General features: G+C 41.2%; 1 protein-coding gene across 50 annotated transcripts in view; it reads right to left on the bottom strand.

Annotated features, from left to right (window-relative positions):
* Positions 1 to 1685: 1685 nt before the first annotated feature.
* Positions 1686 to 13939, bottom strand: part of TCF7L2 (transcription factor 7 like 2) — a 171197-nt gene continuing 158943 nt past the window's right edge. For 18 of the 50 annotated variants that reach the window (XM_015867294.2, XM_015867296.2, XM_015867295.2 and 15 more), the window contains 4 exons: positions 11636 to 11684; positions 11036 to 11086; positions 9702 to 9774; positions 1686 to 4231 (listed from right to left, as the gene is read on the bottom strand). In XM_015867294.2, the coding sequence (XP_015722780.1) occupies positions 3808 to 4231; positions 9702 to 9774; positions 11036 to 11086; positions 11636 to 11684 (597 nt within the window). In that variant the 3' untranslated portion in view covers positions 1686 to 3807. Of the gene's footprint in view, positions 4232 to 8141; positions 8167 to 9049; positions 9392 to 9701; positions 9775 to 11035; positions 11087 to 11631; positions 11685 to 13939 lie in introns of those variants that run through there. The other 32 variants (XM_015867305.2, XM_015867308.2, XM_085554740.1 and 29 more) reach the window with 12 other exon arrangements.

Raw genomic sequence — 13939 nt, 5'->3', positions numbered from 1 at the left:
TTCTCTGCAGCGTACAAGGGTTCCCAGCTTGAGCTTTCCACCGCTTATGAGCTCTGTTCAATGTATCTTTCAACCAGTACGCAGAAGGAAAACCAATTTGTCCAGGAACAGTGTTTTTGGATTCTGCTCGCTAATAACACAGCAAGCAAAGAACACACCATTTTGCTGAGCACATGAATCATACCTTGATGGTGTCTCCTTTGAATCATGGTATTCAAAGTTCTCCCCGGAGCACTATGCTTTACATTAGAGGAGAGCAGTTATCCCCAGCAGAGACGCAGCACATGTGTCTGGCTGATGGATGGCCATGTTCTAGTGAGAGTCAAAACGTTTAAGAGAAGGAAAAATATATTCTCCAGAAACTTTAAGTAGTGGGAGAGTAATTTGAGCATCATGTTCAATTTCCTGGCTACCAACAACAGCAAGATTTAGCATCTTGCACATTTCTGAACGTATGTGGGTTATATATATACACCCTTTTCCCTAAGGGCTGTCCCATTGCCCCAGTACTGCATGTGAGCCCTGAGGGGCTGAAGGGAGAGGGCCTGGGACCACCATTGTGTTTACATACCTGACCCTGGTTTTGGAGTCCAGTCCTTAAGAAAACCAGTAGAATAGGAAGTGCTATATATCCTGTTTGAACATGAAGTTCTTCACCTGGTACCTCCCTGCCTCTCCGCAAAGCAAATTCCTTCTGTAGCCAACACACCACTGTGGTTCCATCAGTGCAGGTGGGGTACAGGTATTTCAGATTCTCCCTTTTCCTCTGCCTTGGAAAGCAGCCAAAACCCACAAAAAATCATTGCTCTGTGCCTCTGTTTCCCCGCAGGAGGAAGAACACTTACCCTTCCTGTAGAGCTCACCAAGACTGAAGAAAACTACAACTTGAGTGCGGTAGCAGAGCGTGCCCATAGGCAGACTTCTCCATCGAGTGCCATTGTAGAAATTGCTACAGCTGATATTTTCCATGCCTGGGGCCATGGTGACATCCACATGTGAGAGATTCTTGGAAATGATGAAGCTAAAGTCCCTTCTTACTTAAATAAAGAAGCAAACCAACCATTTCATTAAAGTTTTTGAATGCACAGAGGCGTGTACTGTCATCATGTAGCACCTACAGGAATTGCTGCAGTTAAAGGGCTTGCTGTGTGCTCAGCGCTCAGAGCTGAGCTGTAAGGGCTCATCGCATAAGAACAAATAACTGCAGAAATGGGACAAATTCTATAGAGGAGATAAACCCTAAGACCAGCACTCTGACAGTCTGGGCTGCCTGAGCTCTCCTGACTAACCTTTAAAGTGCATCCATCCTGCATTGGGATCATTAGCTTCAAATAAGGCCTCATCCACCTCGGTCTCCTGTCACACTGGAAGGACAACATGACTTTGCTCACATCTTATTTGCCTTTTGCCAAATCGTATACAAATAAAACTTGAATTCATACTCAAAATAAAATATATGTTCAACTACTGCTGCTCACACAAATGCATGCTGGGCAGGGAGAAGGCTGGTGCAAAATGCACGTTCAGGCTACAGGCTGGGGCAGCAACCGGACTTGGTGTGAGCGGAGCTGCCTGGCTGTCACCACATCTTTTGCAGTAGTTTTAGAAGGAATATTTCCATTCAGGCTGTCAATCTTTTTGGCCTGAGTGAAATGCAGTCAACGCATAAATGAGCTGACAAGTCATTCTCTGCACATACTAAGTTGCTTTTATTAATCCAGAACTGCATGCTACAGATACTGTACAGCATGAACATTTATTCATTACAAAAAAATGGCTTCCAAACCATTAAAAATGAAAATCGGAATAAGAGCATAAAACGGAACAGTAACATCACAACTGTTAGGAAACATTCAAAGTATTCACAAAAAATGTTATAGTTAGCATCTTAATAAACCAGAGAAAATCTGAGACAGTTTTACAATCGCTTCATGTCAACTACAATGGCACTGAATGAACAGATGAACAATTTTTCAGCTTTATACAGCGTTTTTTCTTTGCAACATCAACATGCCTAGGTTTTTTTTTGTGTTTTTTTTTTTGTTTTTTTTTTTAATGTTTTAACTTTGCTACCTACCTGTATGTAGTAAGTGTACATAAAAGTGGCAGTCTGATTTTCCTTTTATGAATAATCTAATATACAGAATTTGGCCCTTAAGGGTTTATACCTCTTCATTTTAAATGCTTTCCGGACAATCTGCTACCAAACACGTCTGTTATAGGTGACATTAAAACTACATACATATCTACCTATGTAACATCACAGCAAAACAGGATGAACAGAAAAAATTACAGCATTAAAAAATAATAATAATAATAATAATAATAAAATAATAAAGTTGTTGGGAGAAAGTTGAAAGTCACTGAGAATTTTGGCACACGGAGATTTTGCACACAGCCTACAGTCTTAATGCCGCAGGGGATCCAGCTGCAGTTCTGAACGGGGACACACTTGGACCTTGCTGATTTTCAGTGTTGTGAAAAATTCCCTTGCTCAGTTTTCAAGTCTCTTTATTGTGTGTATGTGTGTGTGTGTGTATGTGTGTGTGTGTGTAATGGCTTTTAAAGCGATTTCTGGTTGGTTGTTTTTCTTTTTACACTACTGATTCTTGAAAAATGCATCTGCAAATGTCCATTTGGTGGCAACTGTGTTTCATACAGAAAAAAAAAAATCACAAAAAGAAGTCAAAAAAGAAAAAACAAAAGAAAAAAAATCCTGGAAAAAATATATATATACACATTTATATATAAACTTAAAAACCTTGTACAAATGAGTTGTTATATATAAGATGCTTACACTAAGGGCAAAAAAAAAAAAACCCAAACAAACAAAAAACCAACCAAAAAGCAAAAAACTTTATACAATGTTTCAAGAAAAAAAAAAAAAGAAAAAAAAAAAAGAGGAAAAAAAAACATTTAAAAAGGGACAACATACAGATACAACAAGCAATTTCTAAAGCAATAAATACTACTGGTCCAATAGCGTTGTGATACTTTTAATTGTTGAGTAGCATTCCCTCCCCCAGAAAAGAACAACACCATGGAACAAGGTATATTAACACATTATTTTTTTTCTTTTTAACCCCTTTGTTTCTGTACATTTAAACAATAACAAGTAACATCACAATAAAGGTTGTTTCACACCAGGAAGGAGAAAAAAAAAGAAAAAGAAAAAAAAAAAAAAAGAAGAAGTAATAGCGGCACTGCATTCACTGTGCCCACAAAGGTTTAAAAACCAGATGGAAAATGATTGGTTCGCAAGCTCGTATTTAATACAAATAATAAAGAACCAATGCCTCCGGCAAGGGCTGCTTGAAAATTGCTTCTTTTTTTTCTTTTTTTTTTTTCTTTTTTTTTCTTTTTTTTTTTTCCTTTTTCAATTTTTAAAATCAGTCTTTAAAACTAAGCTATTGGAACTACATAACAATTATGTATATATATATATTTTTTAAACGCTACAAAGACTTTAAACAGCTGTTGATAAAAATTTTGGCAGAATCATGAGGCTTTTCTCATCTACATATTTAAAAAGGAGAAATTGAAATAAGAATGGGTCAAATATTGACCAATGAACTCGATAAAACATCAACTAATGTAGCCATGTGGCACGAACTGGAAACGAAACCGAGAAACGACGACGAACGGTGGACAACGACGACGACGAGGAGGAGGAAAAGAAAAAAAAAAAAAAAAGAAAAGAAAGAAAAATTAAAAAAAAAAAAAGGAAAAACAAACCAAAACAAAACCCAAATCCCAACAGAATCCAACCACCCCCGAGGGAAACCAAAAGAGCGACAGAGGCTAAAGCTATTCTAAGGACTTGGTTACGAGGGAGAGCGGCTGGGGCTGTGGCCCCGCCAGTGAGCTGTGGGAATGTAGGGAGGAGGTGGAGGGCTGTGCGAGGGATGCAGCCGGCGGGAGGGCTGCCGGCGCGTGGTCCAGGGCCCCGTTGGGGCAGCTGGCGGCAGGCAGGGCGCCGGGCTTGCTCGCAGCGCTCTCGGTGAGGACGAGCGAGGATGGCGGCGGCATCATGACCAGGTGCGCCAGCGGGTCAGGCTTCAGGGAGAGCGAGAGGGGTTGAGTTTGTTCAGTCTGTGGTTTTGAGTCTCTGGAGGGGGAGGCGAGCATGGCGGGGGAGGACGGAGGAGAGTCTAGTAAGCTTCCATCTGAAGAGGGTGGGCTGACGCAGCTGCCTTCACCTTGTATGTAGCGAACGCACTTTTTTTTTCTCCTAGAAACAGGGAGAGAGTTATCTGTGAATGGAGGCAGAGATGCCAATGCAGACAGTTAGCTACAGCAAGGGGCCTCTGGCCCGGCCCTGCACACCATCCTGGGGCTGACAGGCTGCCACGGTGCCCCATCCACTCAGCCCTACCTGGGCTAACAGATTTGGAAAGGCTGCACCCATTCCCTCTTCATCCCCCTCCTCTTCGGGCTGCCTCCTCATCCTATTTATTGACTTTCAGGTTAACAAAGCTGGATAATTCAAGTTTTTTTAGCCCTCTGTGCTAATCTACAGACTCAACCTTCCTTCCAAAAAATAAGAAAAGTATCCTTAGGAAACAAAAGCCCTGGATATGTTGAACATATCTCAAGCCACCTCAAAGGGGCTCTCTACCCTGCATCACCTGGCAGCTCTTATGATGCTCTGCACTGGGAGGCCAGACTGCTGCAACCTAAACTCCTTGCTTTCTCCTCTGTTTAGAACCACACCAAATCCAGAAAGGTCAGAGTCAGACAGGAGGAATATAATAGAGAGAATGAGAGAGGGGAAATAAAAACAAAACAACAAAACGAACAGAAGGAAAACCAGAAAAAGAACAGGATAAACAGAGTATGATCCAAAATAACAAGAATAACTGGTTGTATGGCCTGCAGGTTGTGGCTTTAAATTGACTCAGTTTTACTTTTGGGTTTTAGATAGAGTGGTAGATTTGGGAAGCTGCTTGTCTGCATTGGTGGAATTTTCCTCTGAGAGGCCATCCTTGTCACTTCAGTGGGATCCGATTTCATTGGGTGAGGAGCACAATGACAGGCACAAAGGTAAGGAGCAACACGGGGAACTTATTTCACACCAGGGAATATGAGAGTCTCACAAGTTCACCTCCATGTAAGTGACCCAACAAATCTTTTCTCCTCCCTCTGTCCCCTTAATAATGTAAAGGAGCAATGAAAACAGATGACATTTTCATACCACCTCTCTTGCCGAGCGTCTGCATGACAGTTCTAGCAGCAGGATGGAAATAATGAGGCAAACAACTGCAGCATCTGGGAGAACAACGTTGAGTGGCCACTCTGACCCTCCTAATAACAGCTCTCCAGCCCTTCTGCTCGAGCACTTTCTGGGGAAGTGCTGACCATGGACTCACAGCCCAATGTATTTGACCACATCTGTCTAAAGCAGCTCTGCTACAGAAACTTTGGACACTCAGCTCAAAGCCACCAACATGAAGGAGCGTGGACACCTTTCTCACCAGCTCAGCAACTTCATCAGGAGAAGCTCTTAAGTGTGGCACAAATGCTGAACATCATTGTGTGAAACTCCCCATTCGTGTGTTTTGCCATACCTCCAACTCTGGTAGTCACTATGCTCCCCTATGCATAGCATTGGGTCAGTCCTACGCACTGGGACTGGACATTTCTCAGCTGCATGGGAGATATAACCATCTTGAGCCTGGCATTAGAAGATGTTATCTCCCATTGCCAGGAAGGGAACCACAGGCCCAGAACCCTATTTTTCCACCTGCATTAGTGAGGATCAGGGTTGTGGCTTCCTTCCTCCAGAGAATCAGGGGCTTTGCTCCTTGTACCCCTGGCAAGGTAAGGAGTTAGGGCTAATAGAGTTATAACCACGTTAGCCTGCAGATAAATACATGCTAAAAACTAAAGACATCCATGCAACTTAAATGTTAAAAAAGAAAGAAAGGAAGAAAGATAGAGGACAGCGAGTGAAGGCTGTAAACCATGCTTTATTAGAGCAAAGTTAAAAGACAGAAAGAAATTAACTTGGTGGGCTCAAAACAGAACCTGTTAATTCTTCTACCAACAACAAACAGCGAGGAAAGCCTCTAGCACGTGGCTATGGGCATTTCTGCTGCTCCTGGCCTCTGCCTCCCCACTTCCTAGCTCCAGCTGGGCAATGCTGCCAGACCCAGAATTCACATTACGACTTTCTGCGCAGCTGCCAATGGCAAAGCAGAACAGCAATGTGCACAAAGCTCTATGATGACACCTGCATTGAAAGGTGGATTTTCTCAACTTGGAGACTGCAAGCTTTCCTCTCACTCCAAGCAGAGACCCAAGCTCTGCCCTCCTCACTGTCGCTGCTCCAAAAGCCATTCAGCTGGACTGCTCTGAACCCACAAGGCAACTAATTATCTCACTAATTCATGGTTTGAATCTAGTATGTAGAGAATTAAAAATAATTTTGTTAATACTGTTTAAAGTTCTGTGGCCTGAAATGAGGAATTTCTCATGGCAGAGCCAACTTGTATCAGGCTACCAAAGAACTGCCTGACTTTCTGAGTTTGCAGAATTAACAGCTCTCAAAACTGAAAACGCTGGTCAGCTGCTTTCAATGTTCATTTGAGTAGGACTAAGGAAGCAGGGTGTTTTCTCTTTTTCTGTTTTATGTTAACAGTGAGGCCACTTTTAATCTAAAAAGCCATTTAAACAAATCTTGGTTCAACAGGGGGACACTTCTCCATCTTCACTATGTGCTATCTGTGGTCATGTAGGGGACACGGTTAGGTGGGCCAGAACAAATAGATGGGCACAACTCCAAAACCCTGCAAGCCAAATCTTTAGCAGAAGTGAACAACTTGAGGCAACCCCGATGAAGGGGAATAAGTCAACATCTGAGGAACATTTTGTGCCTCAGTTTTTCTGCTCTTAAAGAGGGAACAAAAATGTTACATATCCCCCTTAGAAGCACACTGTGAGGATTATCCACTTGTGTGACACTCTGAAAGTGTCAGCTGCTACATCAGTACCCCAGCTACCAACAGAACTGACCCTGCTCATGCTGCCATTGAAATTAGCCCCAGGACAGCATCAGAAAAACCCAGAACACTGCAATTGCCATGAGTGAAAGCCACAGAGGATGACAAGGGTTTATTCGTTGGCTGTGAGCAAAGATGTCTCAGTTTCTTTTGTATTTGCTAACTGTACATCTTTAGCACCTATTTAAGATGCACTACAAAAAGCTACCGTGCTATCAAATGCAATGTTGCAATGCTTAAGACAACAACTGAGAGAGACATGCTCTACACTATCTAGTGATAACGTCTCCACTTTTAAAAAGAAAAAAAAAAAAAAAAAGCTGATTGTATCAGCAACACTAATGCTATCTTACCACTGAAAAGGGGCCAGGCTGCTCAAAACTGATTCTGAAACTGGTCTAAAAAAAGTTGTCACCAACTGCAGCAAAGATCTCTGGCCAAAACCAGGCATAAGTTAAGAGAGAGTTTAAGCTTTATGTGTAACATAAGCACTGCACATACTGACAGAAAAGTCCCTTTGCTGATAAAACATAGTTTTAATAGTCTGATGCTTACGTAAGCTGCTAGGGAAATACAGAGCCACACAAACATCATGTGCCCTCCATTCTGGTGCATGGCATTCAGACTACATGCTTCCATTACTGTATCTCTGGACTACACAAATATCTGCTGATAGCGTCTAGGAAATTAACCACAGAATAAAGCATAAGTAAACACAGCATCCAAGTCTTCGCTTAGCATGAGACTTGACACGTGATAGCACCTACCCAGCTCTTCTGGACTGAACATTTCTTCCTTTCCTGAAGCTTTAAGAAGCAGCAGCTTCTTGTTTCTTAACATACATACTGGTATCTAACATCTCAACCCCCAAAACACCCGGTACTAGCATGCCTCAAACAGGACAACCATCTGAAAACAATTTTGATGCCTTATCTAGTATTTTGACATACAACACCACCCTTGATTCATGTTCTCCTTGACACTAAGCACAAACAAGACTGCGTGCATACACAAAATATGATGAACATCTGATCTACATTCTAAATGAGATGGAGCACATGGGACTGGCATGAGTAAGAGGGGAGAATGTGGGAGAGGGAATCACTACACACAGAGTGTGGTTTGGGTTGAAATACCTACCATCATAATATTCCAAATTCAAAGACTGCTTGTATCAGAACAAAGAAACAACAAATTTAACCAAATGCGATCATATAAGGAAAAAGGAATGAGAAAAGAACTACTCGGTATCCCTCCACCAGGAAAGACGTACATACTGAGTCATACATGGAATTAAACTCCAGTAGAACATGGGCTGTCAAAATTTGGGCTCTCTGGTGTCTTTCACCTCCTTTGAATGCTGGAAACTGTCCTACTGAAGTTGGAATTAGTTTTGTCTAGAGCTCAGGAGTTTACAGCTCACATGTTGGGATAAAATTTAGAAAAAAAATATGTATTTTCAGAATCAGAAAAAAAAAAAAGTATCAGATCATTTAAAAGTGATTTCTACATAAAACTCATGGAGGCATGGGAGCCCACAGGCAGCAATTTAATTTTAATATAACACCAAAAAAGCGATTACGATATAAGCTGTAAACACTGGCTTTTATATCTATCATTATTTGAAAAGCACTACTGCTTCAGATCCCAAAACTTTTTAAGCCTTTGGAGGCACTGGACACAGACCCAATGAAAGAGAAAATATAGATGTCCAGCTAAACGTTCTTTGGTTGGTTTTTTTTTTTTTTTTTTTTTTTTTTTTTGCTGACAATCTGGAAAGAAACAGAAAAACAACTGCCAGATTCAAGCACTTCAAGCGTTCTTGTTCCCAGTTCTACCACCAGGGAGAGGTTATTGGTAAAGAAAGAGAGAAAAAATGGCATTAAATTAGCAAGAAATTCCAAAGATCAAAGATTATTAGCAATTGATGCTGTGGGAGAGAGAAAAGTGGGGAGTGGGGAAAAAAGATTAAAAAAACAAAATCACACGAATGCACTAAGAGGACAGATTGCTTTTATTTCCCCAGAGGCCTAATGGGTAGTATTATACCTGCATGGTTTGCACCATAAACTCTGTCGGTCAAGCCCGAACAATGCCCGACACTTCTTTGGAGTATTTGCATCTGTTAGCATAAGGTAAACACAAAAAATACAACACAATGGTGGATAGAGCTCGTTTGGACTGCGTCATCTTAGCTACAGCTACGTTAAGCTTTTAATCACCTCCGCTTTATTTGGTAATCTCCCCTCACACCAAGGGCACGAAAGAAACAGAACTTTCACAAAACAAAATCAAAAATCTCCAACACCACCGTGCGTCCGTCCAGCATCGGCACCGCGCTCAGCGCGGACTGCGGGAACCCACAACAACGTGACTGTCCTGAGCGGAGGCTGGGAGGAAAGGGCTGTATTTGAGCCAGGGATCAGAGAGGCTTAAGGCTGATGCTGTTTTACAGTGGGTTTTTGGCTAGCAGCAGCAAAGAGGAAGGAAAAAAAAACAAAAACAACTGGGAAAAACAAAAAACAAAAACAAAAGCAAAACCCTTTCAGAGAGATGATAACTCATGGCAGTGTCCCACTCCCTTGTGTCTTCTAGATCACAACACAGAGCTACAAAGCAACAAGGCAGGAAAAAAAGGGGAAAGTACCAAATAAACCAGCTGCAAATCAGCCATAGCGAGTCTGGGAAAACTATACACACCTGCAGGGGCCGCACCAGTTATTCTGTTGATCAAGGCCAAAGCGCGCTCGGCATTTCTTAGGAGCGCTCAGGTCTGAATGAGTTCAAGAAAAGCGAGCAGGAAAGGGGGAGAAGAAAAAGAAAGGGGAGAGGGGGGAGAGAGAGAGAGAGAGAGAGAGAGAGAGAGGAGGGAGAAAGGGGAGAAAAAAGAGAAAGATAAAAATAAGGAAAAAATAAAAATAAAAAAGGGAATAAAAATCAATGTCCTCATTATTAATTGCAAAATAATGACTTTCAATTTAAAAGTTAAAAAAGTGATAATCACATTTTTATTCAACTCTTGAAATTAGCTGTTGCAATTAAAGCTGCAGTATCCCTTTACAAAGGACTGTTTCTTTCCCTTTTATAAGAGCAGGTAGAGGAAAGTCATCGTGGCTGGTCTAGCAGGATGTTTTAGGCAAGATTTGTGTGGGTTGGGTTTTTTTATTCTCTTTTTCTTTTTATTATTTTTTATTATTATTTTTTATTACTTTTGAGACGGGAAAAAAAGGAAGAAAAGAAGCTGAGTATGGAAGTTAGATCCTGAACATGCTTTTTTTTCTTCAACTCAGATACAAAATAAAAATAAGAGGAAAAAGAAAAAAAAAAGAAAAAAAAAAGTAGAAAAAAAAATAAAAAGGAAATTATATCTCCTGGGATAATGCAGCTTTTGGAATAACATTCAATTTATTTGTTTCGATTAATTTGTACTTAAAAGAATGGATAAGAATAAGCAGATTGCGGAATGAGCATGTTAGTATCAGCCAGAAAATAAAATGTAAAGCGTGGCAAGGTGCTGAGTTAGTACAGCTGGTGAATTGCAATGAGCAGGCTTGAGGAGAAAGGCAAAAAATAAAATAAAATAAAATCCAAAACTAAAATAATAATTAAAAAAAAATGCGTTTGCATGCTAATGTGAGAAGACTTAGTGGGAGCCATGAAAAATGCCATTAGATTAAGGAGGTTCATTGCTGACTTGCTTCCATTCTTTATCAGTCTCTTTAAAGAAATACTGCATATTCAATTTGCACAGTTAGTACAACTCTCGTGTTATTTTTACTGCATTACGGTTTAATAGCAACTGTTACAAAAAAAAAAAAAAAGAAAAAAACAAAAAACAAAAGCAAAAGTAAAAAAAATACTATCAAACATATAATAGATATAAAGATATATAGATAATAAATGCTATAAAAACGTGTGGATGGTATTTTTTTCTTAATGTCATAAGAGTTTAATGTTAAAGTCTATAATGGCAGGAAAAAAAATTAAAAAGCAGTTTATAAACTATTTTAAATGACTCAAAATGACGTTAGCACCTGTAATCGGAGGAAGTGAAAGGCAAGGATTTAGGAAACATTCGCTGTGTTCTGAAAAAAAAGAACAAATTATACAAAGGCTTCAAAAATTTAAGTCAGGGCTTCTTCAGAATTGACTATGAGATTGCCTATGCAGTATTTCTAATTTCCTATATCGAATGGCAAACCTCCTTAATTTAAAATGGGTGCGATTTACCACTGTAAGGCATGCATCAGAACACACAGGTACAGCCCAGTTTAATACCAAACACATACGTACGTACACGCACACATATGCGCAAAATAAGCAGACAACTTTATGAACAATGGCATAGGCATTACAACTATGGAACTGCAGTTAAAGGCTTTGCAATTACTGGGAATAAATTCAGCTAACGTCACAAGAGGCTCTTTACATGCAATGGCTTGGTTACTAGTTTTAGAAGGGCAATAACGCGTAAATAATTAGGGTGCATTAAAAAAAAATAAAGGCTGTCTGCTATCGGGACTGGCTCCCTGTCAGGCTGGGAGACTCAAGCCCACCTCCCCCCTAACTCCAAGCGTGACACCGGGACTGCCACACTTCCACTAGGTGAGATATTTAGACTTATTTTTACTTACCATTGGTCTCTCCTGGCTGCTTATCCCTTTTCCTCTTCTTCTTCTTTCCCTGTGTGACACACACACAAATGAGAAGGGTTAGAATCAAACCAAAACACAGCTCCTTCTAAGATGGCATGGCAGTAGGGCCTGTCTGTGCTGGGGGACAGCAGAGCTGTGCTCACTCACCCTGTCCCAGGAAAGCTGAGAGGTCTTGGGGCTTCCCCAAGGCTGCCACCCAACCCCTAAGCCTGGAGAAGGACCTGCAAGATGCTGCTTTTGGGATGGGGTCACAGTGATGACCAATATTCACAACACACATACACCTATACCTGGAAGTGTCAGAAGTTCCTTGTGACCTTGCCTTTGTGGGGTGGGGAAAACAAAGAAAGGGGAATGGCAGAGAATGAAGGAAAGGGAACACACTAGCATACAGCGCCAGACCACACAAGAAAGCCATGATGATGAGCAAAACCTAAGCTGCAGGTTTCTATGTGCACTCACAACCTAGGAAACAAAGCCAAGAAAAGCAAAAATCCAGATACAACCAAGATTCATTTTGCTCAGTCACACAGAAAACGAGCAATATTCTGCCAAACTGTGTCTCTTTCCAAAATATTGCCCAGTAAGACGATGTGATTTGTCACTGTTTCTGTCTTAAAAGGAACGGAAGAGGCCCTGGAAGCAGGAGCTGGCTGGTTCTATTTGCCACCAGAAGAGATGGAGAGATGACACAGTCAAGAGAACCAGCTCAAGTTCTGTGGAAACCCAACAATCATCTTCTGAGTTATAAAGTGATAAGGATGGCCCAAAAGAGGAAAGCTTTTTTTAAAGAAAACTCTTCTAACACTGAGCTACAGACTGCAGAGCAGCACAAAAAGGCCACTGCAAAATAACAAGAGTTTGGGTGTTTGTTTTTTTGTTTGTTTGTTTGGTTGGTTTTTTGTTTTCATAGCTCATCAGATACAAAAAGCAACAACTTCTGGGTTTGAAAGATCAACTGTGACCAGCACAGAGATCCCTGCTTTTGAAGGCTGTGGTAGAGTTAAGAGAAGTTGGCGAAAAGAGACCAGACCAGCAGTCCCTTGTGGTCAGGAAGAAACAAACATGGCTTGGAAGAAGGAATCTCACAGTACTTTTGAAGGACTGGATGTATCTGTGGGGAGGCCAAGAGCTTCTCCCACATGGCAAACTGCTCTTTCTCAGTAGGTTGGTCTGGTTCCCAGCTACATGGTTAGGATTGGCTTCAGCTTGGCATATCCAGTGTAACGTTTGGCATGCTCACTATCATACGTTCCCTGGAATGTATCAGCAAGAAATTCCCCCAGTGTGAATGCTGGGTTTTGATCTGTTGGTGTGGTGTTCCTTCTCCCCAGCAACCAGCTGTCTGGCATGGGGTTCTGTACTCGTTCCCCCTTGCTTGTAAACTGCCACCCTGCTGTCCAGGCTGTCACAAGCACAGTCTTGTTCAAGGAAACCTTCTTGTGATGGAAAAAGCAGCGTGCAGTCAGTTTTAAAGGGCTTTTAAGTGATGCGCACGTAATCTTACAGTCTGAATGCTGCCGTGTAAACATCTCAGACACCTTCTGAGGTCATTTGGGGGGATATGGAAAATTGTTGCCCTGAGTCAGTTGCCACAGCACCCATTTGTCTAACATGATGAGAAGACAAGACAGACAAGCACTGCTTATAAAACTCCCTGAGAATACAACAGGGAAAACACGGTACCCAAAGCCCACGTACAAGACAGAAATACAAAAGGCTCAGACTGCTCCATCTGCATTGATCTCATTTGACAGTAACTCTGTGAAAGCCAGTGAATTTTTCCCAGCTATACAATGTAACTGAAACCAGCCAATTGCCTAAGGACCATAAGCCTGATTTTTTATTTAATCTGGCCAACTTGATTAATTTTTCAGTGCATTTGAGAACTGAAGGGCTATTCCAACTAGAGACCTCGTTGCTTTTTCACTTGATGGCCAGCCAGAACAAAGGTCAGGAGTCATCAGCCCCTTACAAACTCTTCAAGCCATGTATTGAAGTACTATAACCTCTCTGGGGAGCAATCTATTAAAAATGACCGATATACAGAAACATCAGCCACAGACCAGGAATTCCTGGTTCCTTTTCAACACAAACCCTGAAAACTTTTCTAACAAAGAGCTGAAAAAGGTCCCACTAACTACTTCTTTGTTCTTCGTGAATGTTATGGGGAAATTCTATCTTGATTACTCATTCAACTTCTGCAGAAGATAATATGTAGCTACATTAACTACATGGACTTAAAGAAATAATTATGACAACAGTACTTCAAGTACTCAGCAG

The sequence above is a fragment of the Coturnix japonica genome, chromosome 8 (assembly GCF_054131305.1).
Source record: "Coturnix japonica strain WE chromosome 8, WE-NBRP24, whole genome shotgun sequence".
Lineage (NCBI taxonomy): Eukaryota > Metazoa > Chordata > Aves > Galliformes > Phasianidae > Coturnix > Coturnix japonica.
This window is presented reverse-complemented; position numbering and strand designations above follow the sequence as displayed.